Genomic DNA, 19,795 nt, shown 5'->3' with positions numbered 1-19,795 from the left:
GGCCAATCCAAACCCAACTACAGACAAGTGCTCAAGAAGACTACATACTTCAGCATGCAGTGCGAATCCCTTCAAAGGAACCAGATCCAGGCACGCAATGCAGCCATCAATCTGCGTCCCAGTCGGCTCATCTAAGGAGACTACAAATCCCAGGGTACTGAGTGGAAAGTGATGCCCTGCTCTTAAATTAGGCGGGGCTCCGAAGCAGCCAAGCGTGGTGACTCCGGTGCAAGGCATGCTGGGGGTTGTAGTTCTTTGTAGGCTAGGTCTGGCCGCTCCCTGAACGCCCCGGACCGGCGTCTAGACTGCGCATGCGTGTCAGTGGCGTTAGCAGCGGACCCGGCTGGCAGTTCCTTCCTTGGAAGGAGAGACTCTTCTGCCATGGAGTCCTACGATGTGATCGCCAATCAGCCTGTCGTGATCGACAACGTGAGTTGCGTTTTTCCTATCTCTAAATGGATTTATTCTCTGTTCCCCAAAGGGATCGCTTCCCGGGTTTCGGCCTGGGCCACCGGCTCTTTGTCACTGGCCCAGCCTGTCAGGCGGGTTCAGCAGCCGCCGCCTCTGTCCTCCCCTCACCCGTAGTCCGCAGACGGGGCGACTCGCCAGCAACCATGTGATAGAGAACTTTGGGATGGATAAAGGGAAGGGGTGTAGTCCGAGCCGGGTCTTTGGGCCCTTGACTCGAGGGGCCTTAACCGTTCTGTGAGCGCCGGGCGTCCGCCCCCTCCCCAGTTTCCAATAACTCTATTGGCTCTCTTGGCTGTCCATCTTGACCGATGACCCGCCTCTGGGCCTTGCCGGATGAGAGCAGCCCTCCGCAGTGATTGGCTTGCGCCCCCGCCATTCTTCCGGGCAGCCATAGTGTTTCCTCTCTGTAAGGGGCGGGCGAGTGCACAAGAGCTGTGGAGATTGGCTTCGGGAACTTAACAGTGGAGCAGCCTGACGGGCTCGGGCCCGCCCTCGGGCGGAGAGGGCCTAAGTTTCCTTTGGTCCCCAGCCGGGCGGGGTCTTGGGGGTGTATATGGGTGGGGCTTAGGAAGCTGGTGCCAGAAACGGCTCTACGATTTCAGTTATTTCTATGATTATAGATTACAACGTTAATAAAGATCCAGAAGAAAAGAGAGTGACCAAGCAAGCAGGGAGGTACCATCTCTGGAACGCCTAGCAGCTGGGGAAAAAAATTACTAAACATATTTGCCAGGCGCTCAAGTGCTTGCTGGAGGGTTTCACGTACATTCGAATGGAGTCCTCACAAAAACTGAGGGGATAGTTAAGGCAGGAAATTTGATCCTCGTTTCACAAAGGAAAAAAAACAAAACCAAAAAAAAATCCCGAAGCACTAAGAGGTAAAGTGAGCCCAAGGTCACACAGTAGAGGTGACCTAAAACCAGTGATTTATCCGCTATTCTTCTTGCAAGTAGCCCACGCAAATGCATCAATAGTGATAAATGGAAAGAATCTAAATAACTGCACTTATTTTGGGCGGACGGTGACTGTTGTAAAACAGCTGCATTTCTGTCTTCCACTGAAAGGGCTCGTCCTGCCGAGATTGGTTGGTACCAGAGGGAAAACTGTTGAGGGAAAACTGTCAGTTCTATCCGTCCTAAGCTGTCAGATTCGTTGTTGATCAGCCCTTGGGACCTTGGGCATGTTACAAGGTGCCTTCGTTTGCATCATCTCGTTTAAGCGTCAGCTCTGGTAGGTGGATAGGAATCACTGTCCCCTGTTTATGCAGGAAAGTGAACCCGAGAGAGGTTAAGTAACAGTCAGTATGCAAGTCACCTGTCTTAGAAGTTGAGGAGCCAAGACTCAAATTAAGATTGGGTTCCAAGTTTCTCATTTTTTCCAAGGAAAAGTGCTTTTTTGTTGTTGTTAGCTTTCCTTCTCTGCAGAGGTATAGCTTCTGCCTTGAAAACAGGAGGATGAGCTCAATGAGATACCTCAGTGAGGGAGGATTTTTGTTTTGTTTTGTTGTTTGGTTGTTTTTGTTTGTTTATTTGTTTGTTTGGTCTCCCTCACTGGACTGTTAAATGCTTGGGGGGAAAGATGGCATTCTTTCATTTTTTATTACTCTCCCCTTCCCACCTTCCATCACACACATAGCACCTACGGCCTGGCACCACTATGTGCTCAGTAATTGTTTTTTCATTGGACTGATGGGTGGGTGGATGGGTGACCAAATATCACAGTAACAAAGATATCCCTAAATAAGGAAAGGATTGAAGTGGGGAGGGATCCTAGTTAACCCTAGAGGGTTAACTAGGGCTTCTTGTTCTTGATTGGATTTTCAGAGAATACTTCATCCGGTTTGTATGTACTTCATCTGTGTTTTTCTTAATTTTAAAAAGAAAAAAATAGAAATTAACTAGTTCCTGTTTCCATCAGCAAGGCAGAAGGAGCTGTCTGTCCATCCCATTAGATCCTTTGATTTTGGAATGTGGGGGCAGGAGTTCCATCTCCAGCCATTTTCTTTAATGTCACTTAAGCTAATGCTTTGTAGTTTCTCCTTTCTCTTTCTCCATAGTGTATTTGAAATGCATCAAAGCTGAGGTTTATTTTCAGTTTTAAGATTTAAAGAATTGATTTGTTTATTTTCTCTGAGAAACATTTTCTTAAAGATTTTATTTATGAGAGAATAGAAGTGGGAGAGAGGGGACGCCTGGGTGGCTCAGTGGATTAAGCCACTGCCTTCGGCTCAGGTCATGATCTCAGGGTCCTGAGATCGAGCCCGGCGTCGGGCTCTCTGCTCCGCAGGGAGCCTGCTTCCTCCTCTCTCTCTGCCTGCCTCTCTGCCTACTTGTGATCTCTCTCTCTGTCAAATAAATAAATAAATAAAATCTTAAAAAAAAAAAATTTAAGAAGTGGGAGAGAGAGAGAGAGAGAGCAGGAGCAGTGGGGAAGGGCAGAGGGAGAGGGAGAAGCAGACTCCCCACTGAACAGGGAGTCTGATGTGGGGCTCATTCCCAGGACCCAGAGATCATGACCTGAGCTGAAGGCAGTCACTTAACCAACTAAGCCACCCATGTGCCCCTGGGAAAACATTTCTTTTACATCCCAATAATTATGCCAAAAGGTGAAGTGAGAGAAATTCTCCCATTAGGATTTACTGAACATCTGCCACATGTTTAGATCTGGGATCTCAGGTAGTTCTTGCTGTTTGACATTTAGAGATTTTGTTTTGTTTCAGAGTGAAAGATGGCTAGCTCAGCTCCTAGCTGAGCAGGTACCTGATTCGGGGCTTGATCCCAGGACCCTGGGATCATGACCTGAGCCAAAGGCAGATGCTTAACTGACTGAACCACCCAGGCGTCCCTGCTTCAGGATCTTTTTTTAGGAAATAAACATTACAGATATAATTGAAGTCTCTTTGTGTACCCCTCCACGATCCTGTCCTTTTCGTCCCAGAAGTAACCTCAGAAGCAAACTATCATCATAAATTGATGTGCTCCTTTCCATCCATGATTTTGCAGACATAGGTATTTTATAGTGTGCATGTACAGTATTTGCGTTTTGAATTTTTAGTTAAGTGCTGTCATCTTGTTTGCCAACTCTTTTTTTTTTTTTTAAGATTTACTTATTTGAGAGAGAGCAAGCATGCACAGGTGGAGGGGAAGAAGGAGAGGAAGAGAGAAACCCAAGCAGACTGTGTTGAGCCCAGAGCCTGACATAGGGCTCAATCTCACGACCCTGAGATCACAACCTGAGCCAAAACCAAGAGTCGGATGCTTAACCAACTGCCCCACCCAAGCACCCCAACTTCTTCCTTTTATTATAGAAAATGTCAAATATAAACGAAAGGAGAGGAAGAATATAACAAACATCCACATACTCATCACCTGGTTGTGACATTTATCAACTCCTGGCTAATCTTTTTTTAACTGTATTCCCACCTACTTCCCTCTCTCACACTGTGGGTTTTTTTTAACTTTTTAAAAATTTATTTATTTTTTTAAAGATTTATTTGAAAGAGAGAACATGTAGGCAGGGGGAAGGGCAAAGGGAGAGAGAGAATCTCAAGCAGACTCCACCCTCAGCGTGGAGCCCAACATGGCGCTCAATCTCGCCACCCTGAGATCCTGACCTGAGCTGAAATCAAGAGTGGGTTACTTAGCCGACTGGCCCACCCAGGCACCCCTTTAATTTCTTTTTTTAAGTAAGCTCTTTGCCCAATGTGGGGCTTGAACTCACAACTCTGAGATCAAGAGTCACATGCTCTACTGACAGAGCCAGCCACTTACCCTCTCCCACACTGTTTTCAAAATATAATCAGAGGTACCTGGGTGGCTCAGTCGGTTAAGCATCTGTCTTCAGCTCAGGTCATGAACCTGGGGTCCTGGGATGGAGCCCCATGTCTGGCTCCCTGCTTAAGGTATCTGCTTCTCCCTCTCCGTCTGCCTCTTTCCCCAGCTAATGCTCTCTCTCTGGACACGTGCTCTCTCTCTCAAATAAATAAATAAAATCTTAAAAAAAAAAACCCGGGGCACCCGGGTGGCTCAGTGGGTTAAAGCCTCTACCTTCGGCTCAGGTCATGATCCCAGGGTCCTGGGATCGAGCCCCACATAGGGCTCTCTGCTCGGCAGGGAGCCTGCCTCCTCCTCTCTCTCTGCTTGCCTGTCTGTCTACTTGTGATCTCTGTCTGTCAAATAAATAAATAAAATCTTAAAAAAAAAACAAACATAATCAATATACTATTATCAAAGCTAAAAAAATTAAGAATAATTCCTTAATGTCATCAAATGCCCAGTCAATGTTCAAATTTCACAAATGGTCTTAATTTTATTATTATTATTTTTTTTATAATTTGTCATCAGCTCTTGAGATTTGCTGATTCATTTAAGTCTTGTTTATTTTTTAAGACTTTATTTGTTTAATTTGTTTAATGTGGCTCAGTGGGTTAAAGCCTCTGCCTTCGGCTCGGGTCGTGGTCTCAGGGTCCTGGGATCGAGCCCCACATCAGGCTTTCTGCTTATCGGGGAGCCTGCTTCCCCCTCTCTCTCTCTGCCTGCTTCTCTGCCTACTTGTGATCTCTTTCTGTCAAATAAATAAATAAAATCTTTAAAAAAAATATTTTATTATTTATTAATTTTGAGAGAGAGAGAGCACACGTTAGTGTTAGCAGGGGGAGGGGCAGAAGCAGCAGAAGGAGCGAGAGAATCTCAAGCAGACTCCATGCTGAGCTCAGAGCCTGAAGTGGGGCTCAGTCTTACGACCCTGAGATTAGAACCTGTTGAAATCAAGAGTTGGACACTCAACCAACTAAGCCACCCAGGCGTCCCTTATTCATTTAATTTTAAGAGACACTAGAATTAGTTGAGGAAATGAAGTCAGTATATTTATTTTAAATTGTCACTTGTCATGTGATATTCAACCTGTTGGTTGTCTAACTTCAGCAAGAATCCATCCCTAGGGGCACCTGGGTGGCTCAGTGGGTTAAAGCCTCTGCCTTTCGCTCAGGTCATGATCCCAGGGTCCTGGGATCGAGCCCCGCATCGGGCTCTCTGCTTGGCGGGGAGCCTGCTTCCTCCTCTCTCTCTCTCTGCCTACCTCTCTCCCTACTTGTGATCTCTATCTGTCAAAAAAATAAAATTAAATTAAAAAAAAAAAAAAAAAAGAATCCATCCCTAGCTTGCTGGAAAGGATGAAGGGGAGAGGACTTACAGAGTTCCCTGTTTAATTGTGTGTATTTTGAGAGCCCCGGATGTGCTTCACACCAGGCTAGGTGCTCTGAGGGTAAGAAAAAAAAACAGGTACCATGTGGAAGGAGAAACATCATGAATTAGTCGCTGGGAATGCCTTGAGTAGGAGTCTCGAACCTAGTACTTGCAGAGGCCAAGGAGGAAAATAAAAAAGGGGAGGAGGAGGGTAGCCTCAAAGAAGGCATGAGGACTCTAGAAAGTGCCTTGAGTGTGCCTGACCAAAGGCCAACTGCTTTTCACTTCCAGCCAGTTGCCCCCATGCAGGAACACAGACCCAGTGTTGCCAGATTTTCTGCTGTTTCGAGAGAAATCAGAAAATCGATAGATTGTATATGTAGTCTAATTTTTAAAAAAAAATTTTTTTTAAGATTTTATTTATTTATTTATTTATTTGACAGAGAAAGACACAGCAAGAGAGGAAACACAAGCAGGGGGAGTGGAAGGCGGGGAGGAAACACAAGCAGGGGTGTGGAAGAGGGAGAAGCAGGCTTCCCACCGAGCTGGGAGCCGGATACGGGGCTCGATCCGAGGACCCTGGGATCATAACCCGAGCCAAAGGCAGACGCTTGATGACTGAGCCACCCCGGGGCCCCTGCAGTCTAATTTTTAATTATTGGAAGTTAATTTAAAAGTAGTTTGTAGTTTCAGAGACAGAAAATAGATTCATGGTTGTCTAGGACTGCTTGGTGGGAGAGGGCAGGTAGGATGGAGAGTGCCTGTGAAAGGATACAGTTTCTGGGACGAGGAAGAAGTTCTGACATTTCATTGCAGTAAGGATTATATGACTGTGACTATACTAAGAACCACTGAGTTATACACCTTAAGTGGGTAAATTATATGGTAGTGAATTTTATTTCAATAAAGCTTTTTTAAAAAGTGGTTCGTGGGCCAAACAAAATATGTCTTGGTGCCAAAATAGGCCATCAGTGCCCTGGAACCTGAGACTCCACCTCTCAGCATCCTTTTCCCACTTGTAAAATGGGAGACGGGGAGGCTCCTTCCCAGCATATCAAGAATAAGCAGTGGTGCTTAGGTGAAAGGTTGCCCAAGCCACATGCTCAGCAGGTCCTGGGAGAGCCTGGCTGAGGGGTTTGCTGTTTGCCTGCTTCAGAGGGGTGCTGGATGGCTCAGTGGGTTAAGCCTCTGCCTTTGGTCATGGTCTCAGGGTCCTGGGATTGAGCCCTGCATGGGGCTCCCTGCTGAGCAGGGAGCTTCCCCCTCTCTGTCTGCCTGCCTCTCTGCCTACTTATGATCTCTCTCTCTCTCTCTCTGTCAAATAAATAAATAATCTTTTTTTTTTTTAATTTATTTGACAGAGAGAAATCACAACTAGGCAGAGAGGCAGGCAGAGAGGGAGGAGGAAGCAGGCTCCCTGCAGAGCAGAGAGCTGGATGCGGGGCTCGATCCCAGGACCTTGGGATCATGACCTGAGCCGAAGGCAGAGGCTTTAACCCACTGAGCCACTCAGGCGCCCCAATAAATAAATTATCTTAAAAAAAAAAAAAAAAAAAACTTTAGAAAGAGAATGGTTGGCCATTGGTGGTTGGCAACAGACTTGAGTCGTCAGATCTCAAATATTTATTGCGGAACTACTTTTTCAAGAAGGCTCTCTACAAGGCACTCACTTACTTGGCTTTGCCAGAGTGAATAACAAAGAGAGTGGAAGCTCATTTGCCAGGTACATAGTTCCTAGTTACAAATACTATTAAAGAAATGGACAGGGTCCTTCTATAATCTGTGGTGGCGAGGTTTTAGCAGAACAGAAGCAGCTCAGCAGCCTCCCCCATCCCCGCTCACTCTTCACCCAGTTGCTGGCTGGGTAAGACTGCAAAGACAAGCTGGGTCTGGTTCCACCTCGTGCCTCATTCCCGATTCTGCCTTCACCTTTCTTGCACCACCTCTGCCCGAGGCTGCTGCCATTCCAGCCGCCTGTTCAGGCTCCATACTTGAGGCTTCACCTACCAATCATTTGAGCTTGGCTTTCATTTTAGGCAGCCAGCATCTATTTGAGTACCCTCAAATGCCAGATACTGCTGATGAATAAAGTCTCTGAGTTTGAGGCACTTGGGCTGAAAATGGACAAAAATCAAAACGATAAATTCAAACAGCAGAAGGAAATGAAGGTACAGGTAATAGTGATTTTGTGAAATAATAGGAAGGGGATAATTAATTCCAACAGGGAATTATCCTTCCGGAGGAAGGCAATAATATTAGAACTGGGTCTTTAGGACGCCTGGGTGGCTCAGTCGGTTAAGCATCTGCCTTTGGCTCGGGTCATGATCCCAGGGTCCTGGGATCAGGTGCCACATCAGCCTCCCTGCCCAGCAGGGAGTCTGCTTCTCCCTGTGCCCTTCCCCCTGCTTGTGATCTCTCTCTCAAGTAAATAAATAAATAATCTTTAAAAAAAAAAAAAAAGAACTGGGTCTTTATACTCTTACCGGGAAGGACAGAGACGAAGAAATGAACCTAACATCTTAATTTGACTTGTCACTCAGACTCTAGTCTGATTTTGCTAGTAAACTCAAAATTAAATATCCAGGAAAATCATCTTTTCAAAGTATCTAGACTCTGAAATGCAGGTCTCATCTTTACTTGTTTTCAACCTCTGCCAGGAGGTCCAATTAGTCTGTTGGCATCACCACGCCCAGATGAAGGCTGTGAGCAATTATTGGAAGCTTGAGCCAACAAGTTCCCGCAGTTCTCCTGTGCAGTGCTGTTCTCACTCCTCATGCCCCTGTCCCGGAGCCCTGGGGCTGCAGCGATGGTCCTCCCTCCTGCCCAGGCCCTCAGCTCAGTTTACAGCTGCACCTTTTCCAGGCTCCTTGCTGTTCTGCCCAGGCCGATGAGTTTGCACATTGTCTCCTGTTTTCTCTCTTTTCTGTTGGCAGAGATTCCTGCTATCTTAGAGAACTGCCATTCCCTATCCTTTAGCTACTTCTTCCTCCCTCTGTCTTGCCAGAGTCGGGCACTAGGATGGCCTATCTAAGCACCTCCCCTGCCCACCCACCCACCCCAGCGCACATACGCACACTTCTCCTGTAGAAGAGCAGGAATAAGAGAGAGGAAACCAGGGGAGTTTGCAGGGAAGCCTTTGGTGCAAAGATAACCTTGTCTATTTAGCATCTCCTAAGGTGTTTACCGCTTGCTGCGTGGGTACTGGAAATATCACTCTCCACCCCAAGAGAAGTGGTCAATAGGCAGCAGGAAAAGGCTTGCCCCTATTATATGTGCAGCCGCAAACCATGTAGGGTGGAAGGGTGAGCTTATCAGATGTGGTGGTAGGAGAGTTCAGAAGAGAAAGGCTCTCTCCACAAGCAGTAGCAAGCCTTGACATCATGGCTAGAGACACCATTTACTTCGGTTGGGCCCTAGGTGGTACCAGTGATGTTGACAAAGAAGTCACATTCTCTTCTGACATCCACCCAGTTTACCAAGGATTGGAGCAATCAGGGTTGTAATGTTGGGTCTCTTGTTGGGTGATGCTTTAGAACTTCCCTGCTCTTTACCATCAGGAGACCTGTGAGCAAAAGAAAGCACAGTAAAAAAAATAAAATAAAATAAAAAATAAAACCACCACAACCCTCCTCCCACAGACCATAGAGCTTTGCCCCTGCAGTACGAAACAGACAATGTATGTTCCATCAGAATCAGCTTCAAGCCTGGTGGTGTTCACAGTGGTGTCTGTCCTAGACACCCTGGAGGGCAGAGAGAGTTCAGGCCTGAGCTGGGAAAGTAGGTTAACAGTGTCCCATGTGGTTTTTTTTTTTTTTTTTAAGATTTTATTTATTTTATTTGACAGAGAGAGATCACAAGTAGGCAGAGAGGCAGGCAGAGAGAGTGAGAGGAGGAAGCAGGCTCCCTGCCAAGCAGAGAGCCTGATGCGGGGCTCGATCCCAGGATCCTGAGATCAGGACCTGAGCCGAAGGCAGAGGCTTTAACCCACTGAGCCACCCAGGCACCCCTCCCATGTGGTTTAACAGAAAGAATCACATTCTTCCCACCATGGTTATGTTCCTGAACTTGGCTGCTTTGGTGCTTCTAAGTACTTTTCTCTCCCCTCAGGTTTTCTCTTTTTCTTCTCTTTATTAATATTATTTTTGATTCCAGAAGTAAAGCATGATCAATGTAGAAAAGTCAAAGAAGGGGCACCTGGGTGGCTCCTCAGTTAAGCGTCTACCTTCAGCTCAGGTCATGATCCCAGTGTCCTGGGATCGAGCCCTGCATCTGTCTCCCTGCTATTCTGGAAGCCTGCTTCTCTCTCTCCCACTCCCCCTACTTGTGTTCCCAATCTCGCTGTGTCTCTCTCTGTCAAATAAATAAATAAAATCTTAAAAATAAAGAAAAGAAAAGAAAGGTCAAAGAATGCCAAAAAATCAAGTAATACTTTGAGTATACAGTGAAAGTTCCCCTCACCATCCACAGTCCCACTTCCCTCCTGGAGGCACGCGTACCCTCTACAGATGCTCATGCAAATGGACATATTATACCCAGATATAAGGTCTCTTTTAAATAAAAGTGAAACCATATTATACATACGGTATGATATAGATCTCTTGTTTTTGTCATACTTCTGACTTCTCTTTCTTTCCCCTCTCTCCTCAGGGATCTGGTGTGATTAAAGCTGGTTTTGCTGGTGATCAGATTCCCAAATACTGCTTTCCAAACTAGTAAGTAATTCTGTAGCATAGTAGGAAGCTGGGGAGGCTTGTCAGCTTTGTTTTGGGGTTAGCTCTCCACCTTTTACAGAGAAGGATCTCTGATTTGGGTCAGAAATACACAAATAACTTAAAATAATACATGTTCATTGTAGAAATCATGGACAATGCAAAAAAGTAGATGAAAATCAAAATCAACTTTAACCTCACTCCTCAGAGATAATGACAGTAGAACTGGGTCTGTTTCTTCCCGTCTAAGCATGCACATCTGTACAGCCCTCCGTGTTCTGTCGTGAAATGATAAGTAATGGTCCTCCTACTCTATTTTTTAGTGTGGGCAGACCCAAACACGTTCGCGTCATGGCCGGAGCCCTTGAAGGTGACATATTCATTGGCCCCAAAGCCGAGGTAACTCCCAGTTCTACTGAAGAAGCCTCAAGCCAGCAGAGGACCTTCATTATTCCCCAAAAGGGCAGTGGGAAAGCCATGAGTAAAAGGAGCAGTTTCCTCTTAAAATATCCCCTTTGGTCCCCTCATCCTAGGTCTAGTTGCTTCATGTCTCCCAGGAGAAGCCTCTGGTTTTAGAGAGGAGATATCTGGAACCCCACTTGGGAAAAGAGAGACCAGTCTAGAAAAAAGGGGTTTTGCTTTCTTCCGTATTCTGTCACTACCTTGCCAATGACCAAATTGGCTACCTTCATTATTTTTTGGCAAAAGGGATTCAGGGGGAGATCCTGGCTGGGATACCCTGGGGATGAGTTCATTAGCACCGCTTGGAGGAACCCTGGGCAGCTTCTAGAAGCAGACCAACAGAATCATTGTTGCCAACCTTGGGGGCAAGTGCTGAGGCCCAGGGGTGAGAGCCAGGAGATTTGTATCCTGGGGTCAGGCCATGAGGAGGGTGCCTCCTGTCACTTGCCATAAGGGCACTGAGGGGCCATGGAAATGCAGAAGCCCTGCTGGCTAATTGGGCAGTGAGAACAGTTTGCAGCATACAGTTTAGACAGGAGGCAAACGGGAGCCTAACTTTAGCCCTGGGTGAGGACCATGCAGTGGCCACTCCTCGTCCTAGAGGAGTGGGGGCCCCCTGGGCCACCTGGCTGAGAAGCTGGCTGCCGCTGGAAGTCTTGCTCTCTGCCCGCAGGAACACCGAGGGCTGCTGTCCATCCGCTACCCCATGGAACATGGCATCGTCAAGGACTGGAACGACATGGAGCGCATCTGGCAGTATGTCTATTCCAAGGACCAGCTGCAGACTTTCTCTGAAGAGGTGAGGGTCCTGGGAGCGGGGTGTGCGGAGCTATGCAGAGCCACTGCCCCAGAGAGGAGGAGCAGGGAGATCGCTGCCAGAGTGTTGGACTCTTCCTGGGCCACCAGGCCTTGTGCTCCTCAGACGGGTCTACACACCAGTCCTATGACAGACGGAGAATATTATCTCCATTTTACAAACAAGGAAAGAGAAGTTCAGGGAAGCCAAGGAGTCTTTCCAAGATCACCTAGGGCATAGAGTGGGAAAGCTGGGACTCAAATCCATGTCTTTCAGACTTCGGAGCTTATACTCTAACTTCTAAGGAAGTAATTCTCAGTGCACAATAACAAAGGAAGGTGAATACTAGACATATCAGCATTTCCAGGGGAGGGATATGTTTGGTTTTCAAAAATACCTTCAATATTTAAATTTAATTTTGAAAAAAAGCGTAAACAATTATTTTTAACGTAAGAATTCCAAATTTAGATTTTAGCAAAATCTGGACAATTAGTGTATACAGTAGATACAGGAGCCTCTGTAAGAATCTTGGGGACAAGGAGGGGAGAAAGGGGGTAGAGGCGAGGACAGAATGAGACTTTAAAGAGGGCATGAATTTGGAAGGTTGACACATTGGCTTGTGCAGGGGTAGTTGGCGGGCCCAGCTTGCCTTTTTTTGGTGGGAGAACTCACAAAGGTCCCCTCAGCTTTCTAGCCCAGCACACGATGGCTTCTGCCCCAGTGCTAATGAAGGGTAGAAATCTTGACTTGCCCTGATTGCCCTCTGGGCATCTTTCACCAGCATCCTGTGCTCCTGACGGAGGCACCTTTAAACCCACGGAAAAATCGTGAACGAGCGGCTGAAGTTTTCTTCGAGACCTTCAATGTACCAGCCCTTTTCATCTCCATGCAAGCTGTGCTCAGCCTGTGAGTAGCTGCCTGGCTGGCTAGCCCGGCCTCTTGAGGGCAGAATGGAGATGCGTCTCCTATAGGTGGGAAAAGGGAATATTGAGACCATGTCCCATTCTTTCTTCTCTTGTTCTTTGTCTTGGCGGCTGGGTGCCCAGGGCTCTCCACTCTGCCTGCTAGGAAGGGCCACACACTGCTACAGTTCTTCCCAAGGGCCCCCTAATGTGTCCAGATGTTTATCCGGTGCCTGCTCGTATAGACGTTATGCTAAGCTGCTGACAGAGTTGTGATGGAAACACCACCACAGGGTCCCTGTTCTCACACCCCTATCATTCCTGTCATGCTCCCAGCCCGCCTCATCCAGGGTTAGGTGTAGGGCCGAGGGTGTACACTGGTGACCCGCAGGCAGGATGTGTTTGATCCCATTAAAAAATTGTGAGCCAGCATTTTAACTAGATTTCTGGGGCACCTGGCTGGCTCAGTTGGTAGAACATGTGACCCTTGATCTCAGGATTGTAAATTCAAGCCCCACGTGAGGCATAGAGTCTACTTTAAAAAAAAGGGGGGGGGTTTCTATCAAAATCCAAACTTTTGGCTTTTCTGAAAAAACTGGGATGATCTAGTAGTGCTGGCGCATTCCTATAGGACAAAAGTCAGCTGGAACCAAAGTAGCCGCTGCCACTTCCAGTTGAGTTTGCACGCCTGACTGCTGCAGCTGGCTCTATTCCCTGTTGTCTTCCCAACACGAGGGACTGTCCGTTGCTGCTTCTCAAACATCACGGGTTTCTCCCCGTCGTATCACAGAAATATGTCTATACTCTTGACCACCACCACCTGAGGATCTAGGAGGCCATGTAAGGAAAAAGCGAGTTTTTTGTGCAAGTGAAAATATTCTTTTTTTTCCTTTACTCATTTACCTTTCCTTCATGGCCCCTATAGACATTCGAGGTTTTTCCTCTTGTCTGGAAAGTGGAAACTGCTCCATAGGCTGGGTTCCTGAAGTAGTCAAAGGCAAGCCATCCCCTGCGATTGAAGGAGGCTCAGCTCCTTTCCAGGTTTTTCAGGCTTGCTTATGCTCAGTCTGCGTCCAGTCTAAAGTCCCTAGAGAAAGGCAGGCCTCCGCTTTAGTTTAGCTGACTTTGAACTCTAAAACAAAATGAGTTTCTTCCCCAGATGAGGAAGCAGGGGTTAGTGACGATTTGCCCCCTGTGCTTCAGTTACGCCACAGGCCGGACCACAGGCGTGGTGCTGGATTCTGGGGATGGTGTCACGCATGCCGTGCCCATTTATGAGGGCTTTGCCATGCCCCACTCAATTATGCGCATCGACATCGCTGGCCGAGATGTCTCTCGCTTCCTTCGCCTCTACCTGCGGAAGGAGGGCTATGATTTCCACTCATCGTCTGAGTTTGAGATTGTCAAGGCCATAAAAGAAGTGAGTGCTTCCCCACATGCCCAGGGATGGGATGGGGAATGGGAACGGGGCAGCCAGGACCTCTGTGACCTGGAGTAAAGAGCGGTGAAGCTCCAGTCCTGGGGGGGGGGGGGTGTCTCTGGTCAAGCTCTGTTCTCCCCACCCAGGCCTCCTGACTGCGTTATGATGGGGGGGTGAGGGGGGTTCACACTGATTGTCACTGTCCCCAAGTGCTGCCATCTTGTGGGGGAAAGAGAGATGCTGTTATTTCTTAAGCTAGGTGATGGGTATACCAGTGTTCATTATGTTTTTATAACTTACGTTATATGTTCTTTTGTATATGTGCTGCCGAAGCGAGCACTATATGTTCTTTTGTAAAAGAACATATGTTCTTTTATATCCTTAAAGAAGTCAGAATACAGTTTCCTTTTTTTTTTTTAAAGATTTATTTATTTGACACACAGAGATCACAAGTAGGCAGAGAGGCAGGCAGAGAGAGGAGGAAGCAGAGGCTCCCTGCTGAGTGGAGAGCCGAATGCGGGGCTCGATCCCAGGACCCTGGGACCATGATCCGAGCCGAAGGCAGAGGCTTTAACCCACTGAGCCACCCAGGAGCCCCCAGTTTTTTTTTTAAATGAACATTTTTGTTTTTGTTTTAAGATTTTATTTATTTATTTGCTAGTGAACAAGCAAGAGAGAGTACAAACAGGGAGAGTGGCAGGTAGAGGGAGAAGCTGGCTCCCCACTGAGCAAGGAGCCTGATGTGGGGCTCGGTACCAGGACCCTGGGATCATGACCTGAGCCTAAGGCAGACGCTTAACTGACTGAGCCACCCAGGCAGTGGGTAGTAGTTTCCTTTTAAGTAAACTAGATTCTCCTGCCACCCATGGCTCTATGGAAACCTGAACTGGGTAGATGGGACCCAGAACCATGAGTAGTAGAAGGGAAAAAGAAGCCCAAGTCTGTACTGAAATTAGGTTGTGGTCTCAGACCCAGCTCCAAAGAGCCAGTTTCCACACATGCCCATGAGGAAGATGAGCAGGTAGGAACTTGAATCCTAAGTGCCACCCAGTGAAGGCCGACAGAGGCCACCCTGCCATGCTCCAGGGCAGGAGCTCTGGGACCCTTTAGGGCAATCACCGTGGTTGGCAGATGTCTGCAGCAACACTGGGACTTTGACCAGGTAGGCCTAGGTTTCCCACCTGCCTGACTCATGCTCGGTCCTGCAGAGAGCCTGCTACCTGTCCATAAACCCACAGAAGGATGAGACTCTAGAGACGGAGAAAGCTCAGTACTACCTGCCCGACGGCAGCACCATTGAGGTAGGTCTGGATCTCCCTTCAGTCCCCGCAGGCCTGCAGAAGCTCAGGGCCCCAACAGAACTCCCCAGGGGGAGGCTGGACTCACATGCACCAACCCTTCTACACCCTCTGCCTGGAGCCCTGGAGCTCTTGGATGGCACTGTCTCCTGCAGAGCGAGGCGTCAGGGGGTTTGGAAGAAGGTGGTTAGTGCTGTTTATCACTTATCACTTTGGCACAGTATAGGGTGAGCTGCCTCTTCCTGGACCTGCATTAGTAGGGAGAAATTTCCATGAATGAATAAACCCATGAATTTATTATAAGGTCTCTTGGCTGGAAAGTCCCAGAGCTAGGATTAAACATAAGAGCTTCCTCTCTCTGGTTTCCCAAGAGCCCAAGAGCTCTCCTTGTCCCTTTTTTTTTTTTTTTTTTTTTTTTTTTTTGACAGAGAGAGATCACAACTAGGCAGAGAGGCAGGCAGAGAGAGAGGAGGAAGCAGGCTCCCCGCGGAGCAGAGAGCCCGATGTGGGGCTCGATCCCAGAACCCTGGGATCATGACCTGAGCCGAAGGCAGAGGCTTTAACCCACTAAGCCACCCAGGCACCCTCTCCTTGTCCCTTTTTGTTTCCCGTTTGTTCCCCAGAGTTTTGTCTTGGTGTTGTGAGGCTCTTGACATACCAGGTCGTCCCTGAGCCTGGCCTTTCTAGCCGCCTGGTCACTAACAAATGGGCAGAGGGGCCTCTTCCACTCTCACTCCCAAAGGGACCTCAGCCCTGGGCCCAGCCTCTGAGTGTGCCCCCCACCCTGCAGATTGGTCCTTCCCGATTCCGAGCACCTGAGCTGCTATTCAGGCCAGACCTGATCGGAGAGGAAAGTGAGGGCATTCACGAGGTGCTGGTGTTTGCCATCCAGAAGTCAGACATGGACCTGCGACGCACGCTTTTCTCGAACATTGTCCTCTCAGGAGGCTCCACCCTGTTCAAAGGTTGGTCTTTGCTCTCAGGGCCCATTGCCAAGGAAGTTTCCAGATGCCCAGAGAATTTACTTGAGATTCTCCTGTCCTGCCCATTCAGGTTTCGGTGACAGACTACTGAGTGAAGTGAAGAAACTGGCTCCGAAAGACGTGAAGATCAGGGTAGGAGCATAGTGGGGGCTGGGGCTGCATGGAACCGGGCCTCCCTTCTGAGGCTAGACAGCTCCCAGCTTCCACACTGAACTTGACATCTGTCAGAGGAGAGAACCCATTTTCCTTCTCCCTCCCAACAAAAGGGGGCAGCTCTGATACCCTGATGGCGCAGGCCCCTAGGCTTGAGGGCCCCACATACAGGCTTTCAGAAAAACCGTAACATTGACAGATTGACTCCTGGTGCTCCCTCGTGACCAGCCCACCATCTTAGTGCCTCCTGAGGGAGGCTAACTGAAGGGGTGTGATTCCTGCCATGGAGTCTGCTTCCGATTGGCCCCAGCAGAGTCTTGTCCCCTGACAGCCCCAGCTTCCCTGACAGCTATAGATACGTAGGGCTGCGGAAATCTCCTCTAGATGAGTGTCAGGCTGGCCACAGTACCTCCACCACAAAGAAGCCATGGGGTCCAGCAGGGACATTGTGTGAAATACATCCACTGCCTTAGGCATTAGAATTGGCCATAAAGATGAGCTTTGGATGGGAAAGGGACAAGGAGGGTGAAAGTCTGAGAGTCCTCTTTCCACCTACCCTTTCAGATATCCGCACCTCAGGAGAGGCTGTATTCCACATGGATTGGGTGAGTAGTTCTCCTGGGAATAAGAGCGGAACAGGAAACGAGGGCATCATTACCCCTCACCACCCCATCCCTTTAAAGCAAAGCCTTGTCTGCTTTGGCCCCATGGGGACTGGCCAGCTCCGCAAATATCTACTTTCTCCCTCTCACAACATTCCTTGGGATTCCCTCCACTCCAGGGGCTCCATCCTCGCCTCCCTGGACACCTTTAAGAAGATGTGGGTCTCCAAGAAGGAATATGAGGAAGACGGTGCCCGATCTATCCACAGGAAAACCTTCTAATGTTGGGACATCATCTTCACCTCTCTCTGAAGTTAACTCCACTTTAAAACTCGCTTTCTTGAGTCGGGAGTGTTTGCAAGGAACTGCCTGTGTGTGTGAGTGTGTGTGTGGGTGTGTGGGTACGAATGTGTGTGCATATGCGAGAGCCATGTGGCCCAGGGATCCCAGGGCCCAGAAAGGACGATGAACTACCCATGATGGCAACGGCCTGAGGCCTGGGCTTGACCACTAACTGGCCCCCGACAGGGAAGAGTGCTGGTAGAGGGCTCCACTCCTTTGTCAGCTGGGCCTTCGTCTGGCTGTGTGGGACTATGTTTACTACCATAGGGAGACAGAGAGGGTAAAACCCGGGAGACCTTGCTGCTGCCCATCCTAGGCTGGGCTAGCCCCACCACCCCGTCCTACCCCCAGGGTGCCCCGAGGCCCAAGGCAGCCGCTGCCTCCCTTGCTCTGCCTCCCTTGCTCGTCCTTCTGCTCTCGATGCCAGTTTTCATGGACTGAGGACTGGGGCTGAAGTTGAGTTCTGTCTGGTTTTGTTGCAGTTTGGGTTGGGGAAGGCTGGGAAAGCACTCCAAAAGCTATTACTGAGACTCTGGGGTCAGGAGATGGCAGGGGGCCCTCCACCTCACCTGGGGACCAGGACCACACTGGGCATTTGAAGAGGCAGGAGTAGTACTGTACTTCTGATGGGTGGCAGAGTGAATGCTCCAACCCCTAGCCCCTGTCCAGGGGGTCTCCGGAGAGTGTCAGGAGCCTATTGGCCCCAGGCCCTGTTACTTGCTTCTCATCCATCCTTGGGCAATGCCATCTTTAAGCAGTTTTATTTATTGACGTGTTTGTTCAGTATGGGACTGGAGAGGGAGCTCACCGCCTCCTGCCCACCAGTCACCCTGTTCACACTCATGTTTACAGCACCTCGGTTTAGCATAGTCTGGGGCCCCGCCACTCCCTGCTAACGGTGAACTGACAGTATCCCCAGGCCTCAGGCCTATTTAGGATCAGAGGCTACATTCAAAGTCACTACCACCAGCCTCTTTCTTCCTCTTCCATTTGCTCACTGCCCTGGGATCAACAGGCTGGTTGCCAGTTGGAGTTTTTTGAAACAGGAGGTAGAATCACTCTTTGGCAGAGGCCTCTAGCAAAGGAGGGGTATTGGGGATCTAGCCCCCTTAGGACTGGAGAAAGAGCCACCATTAACCGGGTTGCCTTTTCCCACTCCCCTCCCCGGGGAGGGCACAGGGGGCTCTAGGTTATAGAGGTGACAAAGCCCCAACTGGGCTGATTTGTGCCATTCTTAACTTCGGACTTAACGTGTTAAAGGAGGGTGGGGCCAGACCAGAGTGCCAGGGGCTGACAGGCTCATCTCCCCTGATCCAGTGGGGCCAGGTGCCTACCCTGGACTGGGCTGGCCTAGCAGTGTCCAAAGGCTCTTTAGCCCAGATGGTGCAAAGCTGGGGTCAGCAGATCTTCACCGGCACCCTCACCTGTGACACCAAGACCTGCCCCAATCCCAGACTCCAGACAGCCTTCTCCCCCATGCCGTCCAACGACCAAAGGCCCTGCCAGGTATGGGCCGCAGCAGCAGGTGTGTGTGAAAGCGATGTGGCGACCCACGGACTGCAGTGTGCTTAACCAACCAGCTCACCTCCCTTCTCCTAGCCCAAGCCTGTCCCTTGCACAGACCACGTTGCCTGGTGGGGCCCAATGTACTTAAATAAAGTCGTTCCAATAGACGCATCAGCTGGGCCTCTTTCTCTGGTGCTGGGTGGGAAGAGGAGCTGTGGTCTCTGAATCTGAGGCGGTGATTGAGCCTTGTGTGTCCTCTAGAGGGCACTCTTGTACCAGCCAGACTTGGCCAGCCCTTCACCCAGGTCGCAGCCTGTCAAATGGATACAGGATGTTGTTCATGCCAAAGCCCCACTTCAGGAACTGAAGGTCCCAGCCCCGCACATACACTAAAACCCATGACTGAAACTACCTCAAATGAGGGGAGCACCTTTTGACATCCCTGAAGTCAGAACTTCCAGATGGATAAGAAGCTCAGGAGCTTAAAATGTAGTTTCTGGGGCCCACACTCAGATATTCTGACTATTCAGCTCTCCATTTTAAACCTGTATACTTGGTGGGGGGGATTTCCAGGCCCTTTGCAAATATTAACTTATCTGATCCTCCCAACAACCCTGCAAAGTAGATATTTTTATTATCCACTTTGCAGATGAATTAGAGCCACAAAGATTATGTAATTTCCCAAAGCTCTGCCCTTTATCAGCTAGGATTTGAACCCAGGCGATATAGCCCTAGAGCCTAAATTTTTAGCCACTATACAGATTCTCAAAAACCACTGGCCTTGAGCAGTAGGTCCTAATCAAGTGGGACATGCCTGGCAATGTCTGGAGACACTGGGTTGTCACAACTGGTCAGGAAACGCTACTGGCATCCAGGCAGAGGCCAAGGATGCCCCTTCAAATATTCATAACAAAGAACTATCTGGCTCCGAATGTCCCTAGTTTGAGAAACACTGGCCTAGAGCACAG

General features: G+C 48.8%; 1 protein-coding gene across 1 annotated transcript; it reads left to right on the top strand.

The window, feature by feature from the left end:
• The first annotated feature begins 299 nt into the window (after positions 1-299).
• Positions 300-18,998, top strand: ACTR1A (actin related protein 1A). The gene is made up of 11 exons (XM_046027736.1): positions 300-429; positions 10,302-10,366; positions 10,687-10,762; positions 11,499-11,624; positions 12,403-12,527; positions 13,727-13,943; positions 15,152-15,244; positions 16,032-16,206; positions 16,295-16,356; positions 16,942-16,982; positions 17,159-18,998. The coding sequence occupies exons 1-11, from the start codon at positions 382-384 to the stop codon at positions 17,259-17,261; spliced, it is 1,131 nt and encodes a 376-aa protein (XP_045883692.1). The 5' UTR covers positions 300-381; the 3' UTR covers positions 17,262-18,998.
• The last annotated feature ends 797 nt before the right edge of the window (positions 18,999-19,795 follow it).

The sequence above is a fragment of the Meles meles genome, chromosome 13 (assembly GCF_922984935.1).
Source record: "Meles meles chromosome 13, mMelMel3.1 paternal haplotype, whole genome shotgun sequence".
NCBI classification, from domain to species: Eukaryota; Metazoa; Chordata; class Mammalia; order Carnivora; family Mustelidae; genus Meles; species Meles meles.
This window is presented reverse-complemented; position numbering and strand designations above follow the sequence as displayed.